Here is a 24,469-nt window from a genome sequence, read left to right on the forward strand (position 1 = left end):
CTATAATCGGCCGATTTAATCAGCTCGCCGATAAATCGGTCGGGCCCTAGTTTATACTCCCACTCAGAAACAAGCTTTGTAATCTTTACTCCATTGCATCCATTTTAAAGCTTTAGTTACTTTGCAGATCCAGATTACTAATAAAACAAAATCTAAACAATTTATACATTTTATTATCATAGATTAATCTACACAGCAGTATATAAAGTAATTAAAGCCTGCTCTGCCTTTACTGGTGGCGTAATTAAAGTAATGTAAATAATTATAATCACATAATTTAACATTTTTTATTTTAAAATGAGCAGTTCTGCATATTTAATACTATTACTTTTGATACCTTAAGTGTACCAAACAAACTGAACGGACGGGAAACTAATTAATTACTTCTATTGCTTTAGTACAGACCAATTGAACCAAACCAAAGATGCTAAGACTTTAACTACATTCCCTGCATCTGATCAAATCCACACAGGTACTGAGGCAGAAACTATCTCTGAGCAGTGTTGATTTACTTTCCGCCGGTGATAAGAAATCCTCCTGTAGTAAACCTGTTGTTGGAGACATAATAGAAAAATCTCCAGTCCTGGTTCCCAGCCTAGTGCCAGTATCCAGTGGCAGCTAGATTGGCCATGAGCTGAATTTAAAGCCCATGAAATATGGAAAAGGGCACAGTGTTGGCTCGAAGCCTGGCCACCCACTCAAGCCCTCAGGCAGGGGTCCCAACCCATCACATCCTTGCCTTCTCCCTGTGTGTGTGTGTGTCTCCCTCTGCCTATTCACCTCCACACACTATTTGCTAAATTGGTTACACACTGCTCTGTCATTATGATGAAATGAGCCCTGATTGCCCAGTGCTTTGCCAGGTAAAATAAATGTGTTATTCTATTACAGTGTGATAGACAGGGTTGCCCAAAGATAAATGCAAAAAAGTCTTTAGCATCACAGGGTTTGCCAGGGGCCATTTTGGCTCTATTCAAATGGTTTTTGCCAAGTTGCAGGACGGCTGCCAGTTTCCACAGCAATCTCCGCCACCTGTGATGGATGGCCCAGTGGGTTAGGATACACAAACGCAGCTGCGATTGCATGGAGCCATTATGGAGGATAGGGGGACCTGTGAGCAGGAGATAGACAGAGGTTTTATAAGCTTTCATATTGCTTTGAGCTGAAACATTGACAGCAGATTCAAAGCTTGGAGACTGTGGAGAATTAGCTGCGGTCAACCATAGCTGCTCCAGTTTATACTGTGCCATGACATAAAAATAATTGAACAAAACAGTTTTTTCCTTTTAGTCAAGCCAAGCACAACATTTAGGATTAAACAAATCCACCAAATTTGTTAATTAAAGGGACATGGAACTTGATTCAGAATTTCTTTTTTTTTTTTTTTTTTTACAAATCCATGCATTTAGAGTGGCATACTGTAGCTGAGGACTTGAGCAAAGCATCTGAAGTGGCACAAGACATTACTGCAGTTTAATCTGATGTTTCTTTCGGGGGAATCTGTTAGATGCCACCAATATTGAGAACACAAACCAAACTTTTGCTTTTTTTATAAGAAAAAACAGCTACATTTATTTTCACCAGTTTCTCAGGTTTTAATGTTGTTTGATTTTGTCAGACATCTATGATAGTAAAAAGGATATAATTGGGCTTTTGACTATTAATCAAATTAAAGCAGCAAAATCATTAGCATGGGTTCTTACTACTGAGTTTTTATAGACAAAACAATGAACTGATTGATAAGGAAAACAATCAACACAATAATTGGTAATGGCAACATTCCCAACTCCGAGGCAAGAAGCAATTCACCATTTTTGTTTTTGTTATCTAATTACTTTTCACATGGCAAACTTAAGCAGTCCTGTGGTCACCAAACCAGACATTTGTTTCATCAACAGTTCTGGTGAAAATTTGCAACAATTATAAATATTATTTTCCTGGACAAGTGGAATATGCTCTTGTATTATTTTACAGCTAAATAAACAGGTTTCTATTTTCATGTGGTGTTCTATCTAGTGTTTTCACAAATCTGAATGTTGTATTGTTACTGTATAGCTGTTAGCTGTAAGATACCTAGCAATACAAAATTAATTGTATCTGTGCAGAGTGTGCCCTGTCATGCTACCTTTCCCCTAGACTAGATTCAAAAGGCCCTGGGATAAGCAACATTGTTTACTCTAATTGAAACATTTCCAACTCAGTGGATACATCTTTGCCATAGTTGAGGCAACCTTGGGTTGTTTTGTGTCTATTTACACCTACTTCTCTTTTTATTGACTTTGTTTGTTGTAATGTTGTTGAGTCAGTGTTGGTTGGTACTACAAGTCTGAAAATGAACCAAATCTGTTAGTGTGGAGTTAAGAAAGAAGTGAGCTTATCAGACCTCTGTAGCCCACTCCTCATCTCTGCTGGTGGTTAGAGACTTGAGACCGAATAAGCCACTTTTAGCATAGCTGAGTCTCTGACTGAACTGTTATTTTTCAAGTTGCATTGTTGATAATGTACAGTATACCCCAGGTTTTGACAAGGAGGAAGAATGTGTGGAATAAAAAATAAAAAAAGTGATTCCAACAATGTTATAGTAGTGCAATGCTAAATCACTGGATTATTCTTTCAAGTAGCTAATTTGCCTTATTACCTCACATATCAAAGGCAATACCCGAGGAAGAGCGGTGTCCCCAGCCAGTTCTCACTACCAACGCATCAAATACAGCAGCCTGGTCAGTGGTCCTACACTAAGTTTGATGCTGTACTGTAGGTACCCCTCTAGCATTGTCCTGTTAGTGCATCACTATGAAGAGAGATAAAACTGGTCAGCAGGGTTGCAGTGGTTGGATGGATCTTTGACTGGACTATCCACCTAGAGACCAGGTTTCACGTCCTGCGTGTGACCAAGAGTCAAAATTAATTTGTTTTGAAGTTATGTTGCATAAGTAAGTTAAGGTATATAGATGTGTAAGTGATTTACATGCGTCACATAATGCGTCACACATAATTTAAGTAACTTACAAGTCTGAACGTAGTTATTAACTCATAACTCAAAGTAGGATTGTTTCCTTAAACTAGCCAAATATTGTTTGTGCCTAATCTAGTTTAGTCAAGTTTTAACCAGAAATAGCATATGTATTGTTGCTAACTTAACTGGGAAACCCTTCACATGCAAAACTGATGCTAGAGAGGTAGGTAGAGCACCATTGTATGAAGCTTAACGGACAGGCCGCATATCCTGCCACGAGCGACGCCTGGCTGAATTGAGAGATTCTGTGTCTCACCTATTCATTTCTTCATCACGCAAGTGATTTTCTGCAAAAATAGACCTTAAAACAATCTGTAACCAGTCATATCAACATCATACTAGTGTTTCACTACATTTTCAGTGTCTATATCTGTAGAAAATGTCACAGACATGAAAATATTACACACAGGTGAAGGGCAAAATGTCTCCAGTGTGCTCTCTTTTTCTTTCTCCCTTGGTCCCTTTCTTTTAATGAGGGTAAAGGATAATCAGTCCATCACCTTTATTGATAATTATCAAAGGCTAACTCAATGTGGAAAGAGAAAGTGCTGGCACAATCACAAACACATGTGTAAGCTGCAGCAGTTCCGCCATCACACACTGCACACAAAGATATGTGGTCTGCTCGTAAAGCCACTGATCAAGCTGCAGTATTTGATGAGTAGGGAGTGGGAATGTGTTTGTCAGTCACATATCAAAGGCGACATCCACTGACGAGCAGTATGTCCATTGGACATGTGATAAAACATTATGCAAATGTTTTAAAATCCAGGTAATAGATTTACATTAAGAAAAAAAAAATCATGATCACAATTGAGCTGATGGCAAGCCCATCAAATTAAATTAATGGTTTTGAGATTAACTGATCCATAAAGTCAAAGACAGTCTTATCTCAGATAATTAAACAGTGGTGTAACATTTGTATGTATTGTGTATTATTTTCTACACAGAGAGACATGCTGGACGTCAGTCAAATCATGAAGGATCTGGCCAGCATGGTCCATGAACAGGGAGATGCCATAGGTAAGATACTGTGTGTGGGATTAGTGTTGGCTCTGTGTTTGTTTAATATCGTTTACATTGCTGTCCCAATTAGCAAAGTTAACCTTTGTGGTCTTGTTTTAATTTGATGTGCTTGATTAATAACATGAGCAGGAAAATTCTGCTGGGAAAAACAAACTTTTTAACCTCTGCTTTGCTGCCACACTGTTGAGATTCTTTGATGAGCAGCAATATGCTCTGGGTTTATACAAATAGTGGCCTGTTAGAGAAAATCCATTTAGACACCCTGATATCTGTAAACGGCTCTCCACACCCCGCAGTGATTTAGATTCGGCAAAGCAGAATGAAACTTAGGGACACAGATATAGGGCAGATATGGACACTTTGCTGCTGGGTCAGAAATCTGCCATTAGCTATGTCTGGCTCCATCATGAACATTCACTGGAGAATTGGCTGTTATTAAATAACATCAAACAACGGCGTAGACAAAGAGACATACCTGGAAAATATTGTTGTGATGGGCTTGTAGATCAATTATGAGTAAAAGTGAAGGTCTGATAAGGCAGGTGATTATTTTTAATTAGCCAAATAAATAACAGGTAGGATAATTCAACCTGTTAATCCTAAATGTTCCCAATGATTCCTTTAAAAGATATGGCTACTGTTATTCTATTGTTTGTATGGTTAATAAAAAACAAAACAATGTGTTAGTCCATCTCTCAATACTTACTACCTACCCTACTCTGTCTGTTGTACTGTGGTCTGAGACCATTGGTTCCAAATGAAGGCTCAGTAAACTTCTAAAACACATGGCCACTGTAGGTTTTAGCAAATGTTATTCAAACAGAAGAAAGTAGTGCATTTGTTGGGGACTATTTTCAGCCGTGGATTAATACATATTCGATAATCTAGTGAGTATGTACACCACAACCTGTTCTCATCAGAAAAACTGGCCATATAGGTCGACTGTGAAAGTAGTCTATTATGACCTAAACTTAGGTGCCAACCTAACTATAAACATAAGTTTATTGTTTAGGTTTAAGTACTAAACCACATGACATCACAGCATTATGGCGACGCACACATTGTTTTGTGAAATGTGCAGTAAATACAACTTTGTAGTTGTCATTTTCACTTTGCACATACAGACTTAATAGTAGTAAAGGAGTGGTAGCAAAAATAAAAATTCAAAATCTTTAATCTTTGCTGATGTGGATAGATTGGTCTCAATAACGGAATCCATGAGTCAAGTAATTTTGTTTCTGAGGCTTTTGGTGCAAAAGTTATAGACCAAAACATAACGTTGTTACTGCGCCATCATCTGGCCAAAAGGTATCATTTTCTTTGTGACTAGTGGTTGAGATTTCCAACCTATTAGCCAAGTTTTTCTGAGAAGAAGAAGGAGATAAGGAAAAGAAAGAGAAGAACAAGGAGAAGAATCTTGACCAGTAAAATAGACTGCTGCACTCCTAAACATTTTGCTGACCAGGACCTACTGTAGATTAATAGTGTAATCACAAATGCGTTGTGCACATTTCAGCTTTATGGGGCAAAACTGTTAGGTGTAAACTGAGCAGCTGTGTATGTGTGTGTGTGTGTGTGTGTATGTGTGTGTGTGTGTGTGTGTGTGTGTGTGTGTGTGTGTGTGTGTGTGTGTGTGTGTGTGTGTGTGTGTGACCGTGTGTGTGACCGTGTGTGCAATGAGGAATGGGGAGCAATAACTTTTGCTAATTGCTGCCTTTTTGTTGTAGAGTGTCCTTTTGTCTGCTGCCTTCAATCAGGCTAATGTAGATGCCCTTTAAATACCCTTTAGGGCCAGCTGACTCAGACTGCCTTACCCCAATTCTACCAGAATGGAATACCTGGTTGTTGTTTTTTTCTTTTTTTCTTTCTCCTCAATGCACTATTCTTAATTAGGATGGATAATATTTAGAGCAATGGATAATGCATACACTTGTCTTTGGACTTTTTATTTCATAATTCATAAATTTCATGACCCCAGACCATAATGAAACACAAGACTAACAACAATGCTTTTGAATTTATAGTGCATCCCAGTAAGAAAGTCCAAAGGCCAAAGCTCTGACCACACAGTTGGAGAGTTGCAATATGTCATGTTTTTCTCACACATGCAAACTGAAAGTTAAAATCTGTTTTAAAAGGTCCAGTGTGTAGGATTTTGGAGGCTCTATTGGCAGAAATAGAGTCCTTTATACAGTATCTACAGATGGAGGGGCCCCTGTTCTACAGAGTCCACTATGTTGCACCGCCATGTTTCTACAGCAACCCATATGACCAAACCAAACACTGGCTCTCGAGTGGCCTTTTTTGCATTTCTCTCATTTTCTAGCTGCCACTGTAGGGCTGTTCAGTCGGTTGCAATCTGCAACGTCCCTGCCAGATGCCACTAAATCCTACACAATGAACCTTTAAACAGCAAGTACCAACTGAATCAAAAACAAAAAATGTGTTATACTACACTGGACTCAAACCTTAAAGTAATGACCCTAGTAATGCCTTCATCATTGGTGTCACACTACAGCAGGTGTTTTTTGTCAGCTGTCAAGCCCCAGCTGTGAGATCACTGATAACAATTTTAAATAAGAATCATGGTCAGAAGGAAAATAAAAAAACACACAGAACCTCCTCCCATAGTTAAAAGGTACCCTATAGAGTTTGCAGAGAAATAAATTGTTAAAAAAACATTTTGAAAAAAATTTGAAAAAACAAACAAATACAAAACAAAAAGCAAAATGCAGAAAACACAACCAAATGTAGAAGTGCCTCAGGTCTGACAGAAGACAACAAATATGAGTTACATAACAACAGTTTCTAGAAAAGTCTAAAGAAAGTGATGATTATGCCCAGACACACCTGATACGCTATTTGTTGCCATGGCTCACAAAGTTACTGAAATTGACTATCCACGAGTGGTGTTGGAAAATTAGCAGAAAGTTGTTGTTGTTGGTTTTTGTTTGTTTTGTTTTTTGTTTTTTTTAACAATCTGATTGCAAAATTCAGATGTTATTGTAGATATTTGCTGCTGACTTAATATATGCCTGTTGGTGATTATACCAGCATATAAATTCTGAGAATCATAGATATCTATAATATCTGAATCATGCAATCAGAATTAAAAATACATGAATTAAAAAAATGCACTGAGTGAGTTCAACTGTTTTGCAGTGCTCCTGTTATGTGCTGTGCAACCTTCAGTGGTTTGTTCTACTTGCAGTGAGTTTTGTGTAAATACTGCACAATTTATAAATGAAAAACAAAAAAGTCCAAAATTAGGTAACCAATTATTTATGTTGTGCACTTTACCACATTCTGCATGTCAATTCCTCAGTGCGACAAAGTTTTTAATCATCTTTCTTCTATTTAGCTAGCTTTAATGCATGAAGAGCTCCAGGTTTTTCAGCAATTTTTGTCATTTGAATGTAAAAATTCTGTTCTATGTTATTTTGGACATGGAAGGTAAAGGAACAATGTGCTCCCATCCAAATGGGCAAACAGAGATATATAATATGACTCTGTGGAAGAGTGCAGAGTTTATGACAGTCATGACATGGCTGCAGCAGAAGTCCAATCTGATCATTACAGAGATATGTAATAATGAACCTCTCCCCATTAAAAGGAGATGCACTGAAATTGCCGTCGGCCTTTTTTGAACAAGGCTTTCTTGGTGTAGTGGCAGTCAGATATGAATAATATGTGATTGTGCTGTGGAGGAGTTTGTAGCAAAAGCGGCGGGTTATACAAAGAAATGAATAAGCTCAAGAAGGAAGGATTAGTGCTTTTTATGGCCTATTCATGGCTATGGACAAACTATAGTAAAGCCCGTGAGTCGAGATACACAATCAACAAGGTTGGTTTGGCAAGAAGACACATCAAATCAAATTTTATTTGTATAGCCCAAATTCACAAATCACAGTTTGCCTCAGAGGGCTTTACAATCTGTACAGAGACGACACCCTCTGTCCTTCGACCCTCGATTCGAGTGAGGAAAAACTTGCCCCCAAAAAAACCCTTTTAACAGGGAAAAAAAATGCGGAAGAAACCTCAGGAAGAGCCACAGAGGAGGGATCCCTCTCCCAGGACGGACAGACGTGCAATAGATGTTGCATGTACAGAGCAGATCAACGAGATCACAATGTATACAATTGTAATGGATGGTTGACAGGAATGAAAGTACATAAAGAGGTATTACAGCAATAATAATGAAATGCACATAATGGAAATGTGACTACTAGTAATAACAGTAGCAGTGGTTAACGGTAAGGGTAGTATGTAGTAATGCATTACAATAATAGTAGTGAAACGTATGTAACAGAGATGTGACTAATATTAGCAACAGTAGTGGTGGGTGTCAGGCAGGGCCATGGCAGTAGGCGCATCCACGATCCACGACCCGGGCGCGGCCAGGATCCATGGGAGCCTGTAGGACTAGAAAGCACAAGGACTCCGGGGAAGAAGTGAAGTCAGTGACATGCAGAGATGGGGCATGTATACAGGCATAATGTATACAGATGGAGAGGAGAGGAGGAGAGAGAAGCTCAGTGTATCATTTGTCCCCCGGACTGGGCCTATAGCAGCATAACTAAGAGCTGGTCCAAGACAAGGCAAAGAATGTGATGATCAATGGTATCAAATGCAGCACTAAGATCTAGCAAGACCAGGACAGAGACAAGTCCTTTGTCAGAAGCGATTAGGTCGTCATTTGTAACTTTCACCAGTGCCATCTCACAAAAGAGGGGTTTAAAACTGGACAAGCTGCGGGCTTTACTTTTATTGGATAACTACAGATCTGTGTCTATTTTGTATTTGTAATGTTTAATTGAATGTTACCAGAAGATGACACTGTGATGCTCAAAGGTTTTCTCCCTTTTGTGGTTTTAATGAATCAAAAATAAGAGACTCATTGATTAAAATATGAGTATGAGAAATCTTTGGCACTATTTCTGACAATTTTGCTTGTAGGTGGCATTAGAGTAATGCTCAAGGAGTGTAAGGGTTCATGAAGCATGGATGTTCTCAGTGAGTTTAATGTAAATCTTTGTATTAGATTCATATATTCTATTGTCTTTCTGGTTTATGAAGTCAGGGCATCACCACATTGGAAATCACATTATGAATCATCTTCTTGGGACCATGAATATACACAAAACATTTCTGGGTCCTCTTGCCTCATTCAAAACCCAGTTCATCACATCACATTAGTATGATAACATGGTCATAAAGAAAATGCTAACATGCTAATGCTGAGCAGTTAGAGTACACTGTCTGCAGTGTTCACCAGGTTAAGTTAGTGTGTAAGCAATAAGCTAAGTACAGCTGAGCCCAAGGGTGGATATTTCATTTCTCTGATTGGGGAACAATAAACATAAAACATTTTAGGGTTGAACCAGAATGTTAAAAGATGCAGCTGCTAAGTACCAATACTGGGTCGATATGGAAGATTCAGTAGTAAGGTAATGGGTCGATTCATTGCAGTCTTGTTATAACTGTATTCTATTGAGTGGTTGAAGTAAATAAAAATGTTAGACACATCTGTTTTAAGTATGTTTTAAGTACTTGCTACTATACTGCAGCACCATTCAGCCTTGCTTCCAATTTTGCCCAGTGAACACTGTGGTGTTAATTATGTCATCACAATGTAAAGTCTATTGGCAGAGCGGGAACTTGTGGGCAGGGACAGCTTGAGAAATTCTACTGCACACATTCAGTATAATAACCAAGGAACTTAAAAATGGAAGCAAGGTCATTGCATCACCGAATCTTGCTTTGATTCCAGACTGTGGTGACAGCTGTTTTTTAATGTCAATGGATGCATGGAGAAACACAATAAAACCTGACATATCTACGTGGTATGACTGATGAATAAATTATGAATAAATGCCTCCAGAGACTGAAGGAACACACTTCAGAGAGAAGGTTAACGAATATATATATATATACTATATATATATATATATATATATATATATATATATATATATATACATATGTATATATATATATATATTTTTTTTTTTTTATTGAAACGCTGTTCATCCCTCGACTTTTTGAAGGGAAAGGCTCCTGTTCGCAGTGTAATTGCCATCTCATCAGCAGGAATCATTCGCCCCGTTTGATCACGATATTATCGGCCCTGTCAATCATTTGGAAAAATCAGTGGTTAACCTACTCTCTGAAGGGTGTTCTTTCATTTTCTTGAGGCATTTCTTTCTTCCCTTCCTTCTATTTTAGGATCCTTGCGCCAGGAGGTAAACCCAGAAACTAGAAAACATTTTTTGGTGTATGCGCCAGGCAAGCAATTCTCATTGGATTGACTAGGGGCTAATTTGTTTTTTGGGATTTTTATTTTGTTCGCATTCATTATCTAGTTCTATATAAATCTATGACAGACACTCCTACTGAGCACTTATTTGTGTTGGGCTGTAGATCTGGTAGGCAGCGGACCAAACCACTGTGAGGCATTTGAAGGGGGGAGTATCTGGACCCTCCTGTCACCCCCGTAATTTTCCGTGTATGGCTAAGGCTGATGGGAATGCAATTAGTTTAGCAGGTATTTGGTTTTAAACTAAAACACTGGACAGAAACAATAATGAATCGGCATAGTGGGAAACCTGCATGTCTGCACAGAATGTCATGTTAATCCATGAGATAGTTGTCCATAGACGTGGGTAAGTATTTCACTCCGAACCAAAAATTTCAACCTCCTGGTGGCACTACATAGAAATTCAGGAGATCACCAAAGTTATAAGGATATATCCTTTGGGGAACGTGTATAAAATGTACTGTGTGAAATTTCATGGCTGAACAAAGCACAGCCCCTGACCAGAGAGGCAGAAGAGGCTAAAGAGAGAATGACAGAGAGAATGATTCAGTACAGGAGTACCAATGCTGATCTTTAGCTAGTGAGTCTAAACATGTATTCATCTGTTTTCCCCAACTCAACAAAGGAGTAAGTGCATTTAGTCAATCAGCACAATTCATTCACCTTACCTCCTTCTCTTGTTAAGTTCAAAAATTAATTCTCTAAGAGCTCAGGTGGAGCAGTAATTATCAGTAGCCGTCACAGCATGAGAGAATTAGAAGTCTTTCTCCACATCTCTGGACTGGCTGTAGCCATTTACTCTCAACAACACTAAAGCAATCAATAGCACTCTCACCGTTATCAGCCAGTATATGTTGGTAATTATGTGGTAACACTGACTATTTATGGGGCGCCGATTGTAAAGTTGCGCATGCTAAAATAAACAGCAACTTTTCGCCACATTTAGCAACAAACCACGTTTAAAAAACATATGTGAATTTTTTAATGTTACTTTTGACCAGATTTACAGCAATATTTTTTAACTTTGTGATATTTACTTCTCTTGTAAAAATATTACGTCAATATTAAATCTAAAAAAAAAATCTAAATGTTAAATTTAAATCTAAATTAAAAATCTAAATGTTAAATTTAAATCTAAATTTTAAATCTAAACCTAAATATTAAATGTTAAATCTAAGTGTTAAATCTTAATGTCACTGGTGAAACTAAATATTTAGCTAATACGCAAATTCACACTGCCCGTCACAGGAAGTACCAAAATAAAAGCTCATTGACGCGAATGAGCGCTATCCGTGGTCTTCTCGTGCAATCACTCCGCCTGACTACCCGAAGAAGATTGCGGATAGCACTCGTTCGCATCACTGAGCTTGTATTTTGGTACTTCCAGTGACAGGCAGTGTGAAATTGCACATTAGTTAAATATTTTGTTTCACCCGTTTCGCTCCATAAATATTTTTATCCATCCAGTTCATTAAACATGTTTTGTCTCATCCCATTAACTTTTGTGTATTGGCAGCCTTTAAAGGAGGCCCTAATTTTTTAACAGTGTTAACTATTTGACCACAGACCTAATACTGTAGGCTGTCATGCAATGTGCTGTCAAGGCTCATTGGGCAGAGAAAAAAATTTGAACAAAAGTCAATCTTTTTTTTTACTAAGGTCAGGATGATTCAGCAAGTTGGGACACAATGATTAGAAAAAAAGAACATTTAGTGTGCTGTTTCTTCTGCTTAAGGACAGAGGATACTGTGTGTAGACCTTTATTCCTGATTTTGTTCTCAAATTATGATTTGAAGAATAACAGGGAGGCATGTTATCCTTTTTTTTTCTTATAAAACCCTCTTTAAAATTGCTTCCTGTCTGGATTACTACTTACTACAAGTATTAATGTGAAGTTGGTAAAAGTATGTTCAGGTGTGAGGTTAACTTTTCTGGTATTTTTTCAGTTAATTTGCGGGTGAAAATATCAAGTACTACCACTGGAATTTGGAGAGCAAGAGCTTTTCGAATCGTGCCACTCTGCACCCTCTGTGAATGTTAATGTACTTCAAGAGGACTAATGATAATAAAAGTACGACACTACAAAAACACCAGACAATGACCTTGTATTACTGTCTGATTGCTCACAACACAAATTGGTATTTTGGGGGGACTTAACTGATGATGAGAGTTATCTTTCAGATAATAGCGTGAATACATTCTTGCTCTATTTTCTGCTGTACTTTGATGGGGTTGCACCAAAAAAAAAAAAAAAGATGTGCAAAACTATTTTTATTAAGGCTATACCATTACCATTTAAACATGCATTAAGTGTATACATGTATACATTATTTTTTATACCCTAATCAACAAAATTCTAGCCCAATAAGGGGCTGCATCTTGCAATATAAATTTTACCTTTGAGACTGAAGTTCAGAAAACCACCATAGCATACTGAGAATAGACCTAGCCAAATCTGATACATGTGACATCAATCAGTAATAATAAATCTATTTTTTGTGTCCTCAGACAGCATTGAAGATTACATCCAAACTGCATCATCCAATGTGGAATCAGCCAATCAGGAGCTTGCAAAGGCCAACCAATACCAGGTACAGTTGTCTGTCCAGTGTGCTCCACACTTTGCATTCAATTTGTTCAGTTTTAATTTTGTGTAGGTGACTGAGCTTCTGCATTGTAATGCAGTCACAAGAAGCTTAGCTTAATCAGCCATGCAAACAGGGACTTTGCTAACTAGATTACATAGTTTTATCACATCCCCCACTAGCATAATAACAGAGATGATGTAATATCAAGTCATACTTTACTAGCTTTTGCCTTCAGTTAAATTAATTGTCTTTAGAGACAGAAAACATAAAGTGCTTGCCCGAAGTCTTATAAAAACACAAAACCACAAATATAATTCCAATTCCATGGGCAAGTCTACTGAGATAATGGTTATACATTTGCAATGTTGTCCTCCAAGTGTATTGACTTAGAGAGGAAAATGCATTAATGGGCAACAACTGCAGCCAAAAATGTATATAGAAAATCTCTCTCTCTCTCTCTCTCTCTCTCTCTCTCTCTCTCTCTCTGTGGTTTCTGGGGTGGCTAGAATTTCCACTTCACAGCACATATTGGAGAGACGTTTAATGAGATGCCCAAGGGTCAGCTTTTGCTCTTTCTTTTCAAGGAAATATATGTGTCTTCTGCCATTCTGTTAGGGACTATCTCAGTAGGCCAGAGCTCAGAGTGGCTCGGTGCTGTGTAGGCCTCTGGCTATGGTAAATAATGTATTGACTTAAACGTCACTGGGTTAATAAAGAATATACCTTTTTTACATGGGCAACACAGCTTCAGCACTGCATCTGAACTTTCAACTGTCCTGCAACACATCTTGAAATCCCCCCCAAAAAGTGTAATCATTTTTGACATTTAGTCTATCAGTGATGTATGTAGATTAAATAAGTGGCAGTAAAAGGTAGAAATGAATATTTATTCAGTTCTGGAAACCATTAAATCTGATACCAATATTAGATTTTCTTTAAAGGGAGCTATGGACTCAACTTTCATTGTTCTATATTTGCATGGATTTTCAACATCATATCAGCAGCTATTCAATATGAAGTGATTGCTGGGCAGTTTCCAGAGTCTGTCATAAATGCAGTATTTTCTGCCTGTACCCCCATGCTGCTGCTCGACTAGTGAGCGAACAAATGAGCGACTGGCAACAGCTTTCCCATTAATTGTCATTTCATTATCTCAAGGAGAGCTGAGCCGTGACCAAGCTCATACTGAGCAATTTAGCTCTCCGCCAATCCAGACAGCCGCTGTCTTTACAGAGGCAGAGCAGCTGAATGGAAGAAAAACAACAAAGGAAAAGATAGACAGGCAGGCACAGAGTCAGACATACAGACAGACAGACAGACAGACAGACAGACAGCACGATGGACCTAGAAAGAAGCAAGTCCACATTCTATACAGTCATATGACATCAAATTCGATCACTCTTCTATGTGTAGAACACTGTAAAAGTGACTTTATAACTGATATATACAATACATATATTGATCAAATGGTGATCATTTGAACATTGAATTTTTTCATCAAATCAAAATCTTTCATACAATTTAAAAATATCTCTGTGCATGGCTGCAGTCCATGAAAAAAACAAAAACATTCCAAACTGTATAACTTTGCCAAATATACTATGTATCTCCTTGTACCAACACTTCATTTAAGCTTCGGTGTGTGAAAGGGAAAATATTGCTTGTTTGGCAGATATTTTACCTGCTATCAGCGCTTTCATACAAACTGACACTTCAATTGCTTACAGTACACACATTCTCCGTTGCTTCTACTTCAACCTGATATTCCAGCTCCTTTTAGAAGTTACACATCAACTGAAAATTCCACAGGTTTCATCTTTCACTTTTTAGCTGGTGTTTGAGTGGCTTTCACTGTTTACTTTTCAACTAGCACTTCACTGCTTTCATTGCTGTACTTCAAATGAAACTTGAACTGGTTACATCCCTTTGCTTTCAGATTGATTGACAGTAATGAAACTTATCAACTCTTTTACTTTTCATTGTTTATGTCTTAACAGTTTAACAGCTTTTCAGTGCTTACACTTCAAGTGAAATTTCCACCTGCTCTTAGCATCTGTACATCAACTGTGTCAGTAGATTTTTACTCTTCAACAAAAAATTTAACTACGTTCAGCTGTTACACTTCAGCTGACATTTATGTTGCTGCTTACATCATATATGTTGTTTTCAAACTGAAAAAGGGTTTTAATAAGTTGATTCAACTATGTACAGTATATTCATCCAACTGATCATTTCAAGTCAAAAGACTTCAAGTTAGAACTCGTGTTTATAAGTGTAAGTATAAGTGGTCTGAAAACAAGTTTATCAACTTGAAATAAATAAAACTTGTACATGTATGTCAAGTTCATTAGAAAAGATTAATTGCTTCCATATAACTTTTTACAGTATAGCACAAGGGAGCACACTTTATTTTTTTTTTATGATTTCTTTAAGCAGCAGTGCTACATAGACAACAAATGTTTATTAAAAGGCATTTAGTGCTGTGAGACGTATCAGAGATGCAGACTCGCTCTGATTATGGCATGTCCAGACAAAATAATGCAGACTGAAATCAATGTGGCACTGATTCTAAGTCATGGCCATTCTGGAATCAAACTAGACAAGATGTGTACCTGAGATCTGGTTCAGGTTCAGTCAGGTATTGGTGGTTTGGGTATAGGAGCTTCCCCCAAACCTCTAAATCTACTTTAATTGCCATTAGGGGCTGTATGAACAATTTTACCAGTCAGCAGCCTTTATTTACCCAATATTAAGTGAGTGTAGCGTGAAGTTAATGGCACTACTGTGATCACATAAAAATTCAGCGGAACAGAGAGGGTGAAGGGGGGGCTTCAAAGAAAGAGGTTCAATTCAACACTTTACAGCACTGATGTAGCCTTGAACACTCCTTGATGCTGCTCTACATGCGCCACTGCACATCTCCACCAATGGTCAATTAAGAACGGATGTCATTTTCTTCTCGTGCCCCGCCTTGTCTACTCACTTTACATTGAAAATAAATTGAATCTATAATCCATTATCCGGAGGCAGATTACTCTTCCCGCTGCAAGTCCCTCTAGTTGTAGTGATGTTTTATCACCTCATCTGTGTTCAGTGGACCACAATGAACTCTGATTGTTGATTGCCGCACAAGATGGTCTATAATTACCAATAAAACACAGATGTTCTCGCAATTCAGTGAGCAAAAGCTGTAGCCATTTCACACGTAGAAAAAAGGAGCTATGAAATAACTGGACTTATTATTGATTTGATCTGATGTAATTGTTAAGACTGAAAAGTCCATCCATCCTCAGAACTGAAATTGATCTCCTGGTGAGCGACTACATCCCTCTGAGTCTAAAAAAAAATCAATGTAACACAGTTTTCCTCTGGCTTAATTGAGGATAATATAAAGTGCTGGCTGTTGTGATTGTGTAAGGAACAAAGGAAGAGGGAGGGGAAGAAAAAGAAGACATGAAAGGAAGATGGCTGGTCAATGAATGGGTAGATGGATGCATGGACTCATCCACACACAGACACATGCAACACTTTGCCCTTTTGACAAATAAGATAATGAAAAAGAATAACCTAATCACAGTGCTAAAGATCTGACTGATCACTGCACTCAGGCTGGAGGGATAGGCTAACGCTGACAGATTGCAGGGAAACTGGCTTACTTTTCATTCACTCTTTCCCTAGTCCGTCTGGACCCATTATGCTACTTTGAAGGATACATGAGAGTGGAAATAACAATGTTTGAAGTTAGCCAGGTTGATGTCAGTGACACTCCTCTGGCTCTGCCCTATTAGCCACAACTGGCCTGCGCATGTTGGAGGAAAGAGAAAAGCTGGCTTCAAATAAAACATGGAGACGTTTCTTAGATGTTTCTTAATACAGCATTTAAGTTGGATTAGCTATTGTAATGTTCGATACAATGCGGGAGTATCAGATGGAATAATCAACATAAAGACAATTTGGCCATTTTACAGAATTACCGAATAAATGTATGTTGGAAATTTCCGTTTGTTTAGATAGAATTTTCTATTGCTCTTCCATCACAACACTGTGTTTATACTCAATTTTGGTTTAGGCACCAAAACCACTTGGTTAGGGTTAGGAGAACATCATGGTTTGGCTTAAAATGCCTGTTTTGAGCCATGCTCACAGATGGAAATTGCTGGTTTTGTAACCACAAACAGCGCTGGATAGAGTGTGCAGCTCTCTTTAAAAAACAGCTGGGTTTGATGCCACAAAAACAGATACAAATGTGTCCACCACTCCTTGTAAAAACACCTTATTTGTGGCCACTAAAACCGCTGGAAATGCCTGCATGCCTCAAAATAACACAAGCTTTTTTTGCCGCTAAAACGGAAGAAAATTTCTCCAGGTGTCCACTGGTGTGACTCAAACTGCAATCAGCCATTTGGCACCCCTGCTGGTTGGAAGCATCTTTGTATTGGTCTGTTCATGAATTCATGAAACTGCCAATTTTTACTGTAACTTAAAAACCTGTGTACTATTTCCATATGTTGGAGTTGAAACTCAACAACCTCAACTTCCCACCAATACTGTATATCACTGTCATCCTGGTGTGAGAGAACAAAAGTCTTACAATTTGCATGGACATTCTCATTCAGCTGAATGTCTACTTTCTGTCCCTGATTGCTGTAAAGTAGCAGTTGTCAGATGATCAAGACTTTTCCATTTGTTGTCTGTCCCCTTTATTGAATACACAGTAATGCCCCTTGTTTCAACTTTGAAAGAGAACAAAAACTGGGTATTCAGAGTGAGCACTGTTGACAAGTGCCACTTTGATTAACAGAGAGTCCCAAATCAGAGAACCCAAGCAAAAAAGTAATCACAGAGACAGTCAGGATATTTGATTGAGTGGTCAAGTAATCTGTAGAAAGTGCAGTGCAAGAACCAAAATGAGGTCTGAGCGACAAGGATTCAGAACAAACTGGATAGAACACACCAGCAAGGTTTACTTAGCAATATTGTTTCAAACAAACTAAATAGGGGAATTGTATTTATGTAATGTGAAAGGTTGTGCCTGGCATCTTCTATGTGCTATACAGCACTATTTTTATGCTGGAATGCATCCATATTGTATTTCAATTGCATGTATGCTGATAGATCAGAAACTACTTTCCCTTGCCCCCAAACATTTATTTCTACCTCAGACTGGGAGTAAATTTGTGTTGAGTTGAAAGCCACAGCTGAGTGCTTTTCTGTGAGGGCAGCAGCACAAAGCCAGGTTACCCCACACTGCTGGTGCTTCACTCTGTTTGATTCCTACACACACGTAGTCACCCAGAGATGTGAGGTGAAAGGCACTATAAAGCATGGCCTCCCCTATTGAATCCTGCGTGATTGTACACATCACACTTTGCTCTGAGATTAGTTCACCATTCTTTATCAAGGTTACCCATCAATTGCAGCAATGAAGATGCCTTTGTGAGTCAAAAAGCTTTAATCTGTCTTTATTGTCGCATCTAAGAGCTTGGATGAGTGAGTCACATAACAGTCAGTTCCTTTGTTGTCTCTTTAAACAATGAGATCTGAGGTAGTTGTTCATAGCAGTTGCATGTGTGACTCTACAGCCTAATTTGATTTGTAAAAGCATATTTTCTTGGGTAGCAGGTTGATGTTGACGCTGACATCAGTACCAGTTGCCAATAGCTGACTGTTAATGTAACCAAACCTTTACAATTGATCAGTAGCGCACACATAAACATTTTTCCATCCAAATGTTAAAAAAGCAACCACAATAACACTGTCACTAGCCTCCATGTCTGTACCCAAATCTTACCAACTGCCTGATCTGTACCAAGCATGCTCTAAACAGAGATAAGAAAGAAGCTCCTTCGCAACTTCCATCGTTATCTCCGGATGGTTGTGTGAATGGTTGGAAAGGAAGGTCATAGACAATACTGTCATATGTATGGACAAAATCAAATCATGTTGTGAGGCTGTGTACATTCTGTTTGCATTGTGGCAAATATTTGGTACCAGTAGTTTGATTCCAGACCTATGAATGGCTGCTTTCATCTCTGATTTCTTAAGTGATCCAAATAGGTCCAGAGTTGTGATCTATTTACACATGTAGGAGAAATAGTTGACTGATCAGAGTTTTGTAGGTCAAATTAAGAATAGGGATGCCATTTTCTAACTTGAAAGGGGCTGCTAGAAACAATTTGGAAAAGTGCAGGCACTTTCAACAACACATTGGCAGGTGATTGGCTGGACCATCTGTCATCTGTCAATGATCATCTTCTGTGTCAACTGAAAATAATGTTGCTTGATGCCAGGCTGAATGAATTAGTTAAAGCAAAATGGCAATTTACTCAGGTAAAGTCTTCAGACATTTAAATCTTCAATGGATCAGTGCCAAAGTGATCACAATTGTTTCTTTGGCTGAACTGCACAGCTTATTGGAGCAGGCACACACAGTCTTTTACCACTTTTACACCAAAGTAAGCATGCGAATGTGGGTTTTTTAAACACAGGTAAACTTGCTAAAAGAAGGCGATTGACTCTTTTCCCATTGCTAGGAGATGAGTTTGCCTTTGGGTTTTTTTCTTGTGTCATGTTCATCATCGTGAATGCGCCAGATAAACAAGGAATAGTAGATAGCTGCAGATCATATACCTCATCAGACAAAGGGAGAAAATTGGCGTGCCCATCCAGGTATTTTGTTTCCATCACAGCCAATCACAGCAAACATCTGGGACTACTGTAGAGTCATTTGACACGTGAGTAATTACTGATTGTACATAACATTAAAGACAAAAGCCAGATGTAAGTAGGTGTTAGTGGGTTTTTTGTCCAGTGTGAAAGGGGTATTTTTTGCCAGCTGATGCTTTCAAGTGCTTGTCAGTGCTTGCCTTCACAATTATTAATTGTATTAATTATTGCAGTTTCAACATGTTTTCACTCCCAATTTGTCAAACCCAGCAGCTTTGGTCAGTGGCCTTAAGCTTCAAGCTACGATGCTCTGCATATCCATCTAGCATCAGTTTTGCACGTGCTTGAACTCAGTTCTCTTTGAAATGTTGTTTTTGACTGACCCAACCACCCTGACCACCTACTGATACAGCCTTTGCTTGCTCCACATTCTAATACACTAGAGGTGTATCTACTGAGTCATAGTTTGGAGTGTTGTGCCACTAACCGAGCTGTTGTAGCCTATATGACTCCTTGGTAGTGAAAACGGGCTGGCAGTTTGCTTAGTGAGTGTCTCTTAAAAGTGGCAACATTACAGCCAGTGAATAGCTCCTTATTGATGATTTTCTCTGATCTGTGTGGTCAGCACTTATGATTAACTACAAAGACCTTTTCTTTACCATGATTTGTCAAGATATGTGTAGCATACATTGTGAAAAACAGACACTGTAGTTAATTCAGGATTCTTTATTTTAACCCTATGGTAATGGACCTTGATGTTTACATGATCCTGTTTAAACCATTCTAAAATGAAAACCATAAGAACTTGAGCATTTATTCTTTTTGCAATGGAAACCGAAGGCTTCAGTCTTCCAAATTCTTACGTTATAAGCGGTATAAATCATTGTGACAGTTTGTGAGGGGATCAGAGAAGCAGGTTGTTATGATATGAAGGTCTTGCGTAGGAAGTAGGTGTGGTTTGGTAGGTTGTATGTGTAGGGTGAGAAACTGACGTCACACTTAGGGGTGGTGGCTCTGACTGATTAGCCACCAGGACTGGACGACGGAAAGCACCGGAGTCAGGACCGGAGATGTCGTGTGGTCCGAGCGAGCTGGCTGTAGGAGCAACTGCAGGAGCGTGACCTGGCGGTGAGTTAACCACGCATGCCTCACCAGTTAGGGAAGGTCACATTCACCCAGGTAAGCTAGGTACACACTCACATTAAATGCAACACGCAGGGAGAGGCATTAGGGTTACGGACTGGCTTGCCTTAGTCAGTTGCAATATCACAAGCCGGGTAAGTGTAGCGCCGTAACACAGGTTGATAGTTGTTGGAGAGAGATTCAGACAAATAGTCGGTAGGAGGTAGCTTTGAGCATAGTGTATTTTACATTTCTGGTTGTAGTGTATTTTGTAGTTGAGAGAGCATTTGAAGATACAAGATACTAAGAAATGACATCCCGATAAGCAGAAATTCCAATGTAGGCACTGCAGTATTTCTATTGCAATCAAAATGTATCAAAACATATTTTCCCTCTGCTGATACAGAAAATATTAGTGTTAAGAAATATTTTGTTCAGGTTTCTACAGTCAGATATCTTCTGGGTCAGAATGTTTTGTGTTTAAATTTAGTAAAAACGTGATAACATTTGATGAGATTGTTGTCACTATCAACAAAATGGAGCCCTCCACGTGTTCACTATAACCCGTTTCTTCAAAATTGTTTAAATCCAGCTTTCAGTTCTTCTCTCATGAAACAAGAAGAATAATCAACACATCTCTGTAATTAGGTACCTTCCCTTTTGTTTTTAAAACGGCTCTTTTAAAACCTCTGCTCAAGAAACCTGGTCTAGACATTAACGACCTTGCGAACTACAGGCCTATCTTAACCACCCTTTGTTGGTAAACTTTTAGAGAAGATGGTTTTTGACCAAACACATGATCATCTGAACAATAATATATTAATCAAATTCCAGTCCGGCTATCAAACCAACCATAGCACTGAAACAGCTTTATTAACTGTGGTTAATGACTTAAGAATTTCCACTGATTCAAACAATGTGACTGTTCTCTTTCTGTATAACTTGAATGCTGCATTTGATATGAGTGACCACAACAATTTTAACAGATCAACTTGAGAAAAGGGAGGGTCTCTCTGGCACAGTCCTTGACTGGTTTCGCTCATACCTTTCAGAAAGGACATTTTTTACCCCAGTTCTCTGCATGCTCGTGTTACCAGTCTCACTGACATTAATAACTGGATGAGTCAATTTTTTTTTTTAAAGAGCGAACAGAAAATAGAAATCCTACTTGTAGGACCAGATGCGGCAAGAGAGAAACTTGTTACAACATTTGCTAGCTTGTCTAAACATATTAAGACTGAGTAGCTTAAAATGACGCTGGTGTGGAAGTTTTTTAAGGTGTCGGGAATGGATAGCAAAGTTTGTATTTGCAATGATTGCTCAGCTTCAGTGGTGCAAGGAGGAGCCAAGACGCATTCTTTTAACACCGCAAACTTAATTGTCCATTTGAAGAACCGTCATCCGGAACATTACCATGGGTTTGTGACAACAAACAAGGACACGGGGAAACAACAGGTAACCGGCAGGAGAAAAACTCACCAGCTGCCTCTTATACGGTCCTTGAATAAAGCCAAGAACTACAGTCGCGACCACCCAAGGCCAAAAGGCATCACTCAGAAACTGTGTATCGCTCTTGACAACCAGCCATTATCATTCATTGAAGACGTTGGATTCCACAGATTTTTGAACTATGTTGAGCCTCGCAAATACCTCAGTGTGCCCAGCACTGGTGTTGACAGTGAACAGCTGTTCAGTGCTGTTGCCCATGTCATAGATGAGAAGAGAAACCGCATAGATTGCGCAAAGGCAGAGATGCTAATTTTTGTACAAAAAAACCTTCCTCTAACACTCAAGTTATAGGCTTATAGTTTATAGTCTGATAAGCACATGTATCCTACTAATATAGGCACATTTACTGTGAAAGTACACAGTTTTTTTTATTTGGGTTTAATTGCTGTAAAGTTGTACAATGCACTTTTTTCCATGTTCCCTGTGAACAGAAGTTATGTTTAGTTACTTTGTCACTTGTGAAATAGGCCAAATTTGCCCTGGTTGTGAGTATTGTTATGATTGTCTCAGGGTGAGCATCATCTAAGCCTGTTTTAAGTAGTTTGTTTAAAAGCAATTGTCATAAATAAATATGGCATGTTTTTACATAATGTAAGTTTAAGTACTTTTCTTATTTTGAATAAGGAATGAATATTTCATAATTTCAAGGTATGTATTTTATGTCTGCATTTACCGGTGGGCCAACACGATAAGAGTATGAATAATAATATGATAATTCCCCTACAGAAGAGACTTGATGATCCCTGCAATTAGGTGTGGGGGAAAAAAGAGTATATATTTATTTATATATCGGTATCGATATCTGTAATCAGCCAAATGAGTTGTAAAATATCAGCATATCGGATATGGGCAAAAAATCCAATATCATGCATCCCTAAACATTATAAGTACAGTACAAGAATGAGAGTGCAGCTGTATACATCAGTGGTTATGGACACTGCATGAGTCCACAGTGATGAGGCATGCATAGACATTTAAGGTTCTAAGCAGAGAGAACAGGGTGAGATGAGCCACTTTTTATATTTGATTATTTTACTGCAAAATGAAAATATATTTGTTTAAAGTAATAATTGCTATATAAACCTCAGGGTACTGATATATAAATGACACAAAATCAAACAATTTTGAGATAATGTTGAACTTAATTAATGCCATCAATTTAACAAAGGCCAAAACCCATATGTTTGTGGGTGCATGTTTTAACATGCTAACTTAACATTTTCAGTAAAGATTAAACTGTCATCTTTGTTTGTTAGTTACAAAGAGAATGTATGTCTAAATGTACTTTTGTGTACAACATATTTGTGTGTAGCTTAAACTTAACATCAACAGCAATTAGGTCTTTATTATATCAACAGTGTAAGACTTGCATCAGTCATCGAACATTAACATGAACTTGTAACAGTGACATAAAGAAAGTGTGTCAACTTAACATGTAAAATTGTCCAGTACAGGATTTACTTGCCACGATATCTTATTTTTTAAATTTTTTTGCTCTGATTTGCTTACAACTCTCTCCACATGCTTCACTATACTGCCCTTAAATCACATGACTGCTTTTGTTTATGGTTACCTAGATAGCTCACTACCCATTCTCCCTTATTGCTGACATTACAACCAGGTTTAGCTTTTTTGTTATGCTCTCAAACACACAGGTCATTAAAGGTCCCTTCTAGCTTCCCTTACCATTGAAAAATCACATTATCTTACCAAGATTGTGTACATAAGATGGCCAGTGTAAAATCATGTCTTATGTCGCATTGGTATGGAAGTCTGCAGGTGCTGACATGACTGTTGAGTCTTAGCTCACCAGTTATCCATCATTATGTTGCTATTGTCAGAGAGGTTCTTCCACCAGACAGAGTTAGACAATACGACTGGCTGTTGTGCTATTTTAAACAAAAGTCCAATCAGTTTTTCATATAAGGCCAAATATGCTGATGCTGGTGACTATTTTTGTTCCATTGCTGACAGTAGATGTCACAGGGCTTCCTCCCTGGACGCCAGGTTTGGCCGTGAAGTCTGTGTTTATTTGCTGCTCCTCTTAAATATCATAATCAGGGTGACTGCATGGAACTCTGAGTTTTATGTAAATTGCATATAAGCCGATTACAAGTGAGGCAGTTCCGCTGTAAACATTATTTATTTTATGGACTTCCAATTTTCACAACCAGATGCGATAAAGGGAAAATAATATTATGGCCATTATCACTGCATTGCATTATT

The 24,469-nt window shown here is 38.3% G+C and overlaps 1 protein-coding gene across 3 annotated transcripts in view; it reads left to right on the forward strand.

Moving 5' to 3' along the window:
* The window catches only part of tsnare1 (T-SNARE Domain Containing 1), a 251,305-nt gene that overhangs the window by 164,464 nt on the left and 62,372 nt on the right, over nt 1-24,469 (forward strand). For all 3 annotated transcript variants that reach the window (XM_084357776.1, XM_084357778.1, XM_084357777.1), the window contains exons 9-10: nt 3,967-4,039; nt 12,867-12,949. In XM_084357776.1, coding sequence (XP_084213902.1) covers nt 3,967-4,039; nt 12,867-12,949 — 156 coding nt within the window. The remainder of the gene's footprint in view (nt 1-3,966; nt 4,040-12,866; nt 12,950-24,469) is intronic.

This window comes from Pagrus pagrus (assembly GCF_965226575.1).
Source record: "Pagrus pagrus genome assembly, chromosome: 7".
Classification (NCBI taxonomy): domain Eukaryota; kingdom Metazoa; phylum Chordata; class Actinopteri; order Spariformes; family Sparidae; genus Pagrus; species Pagrus pagrus.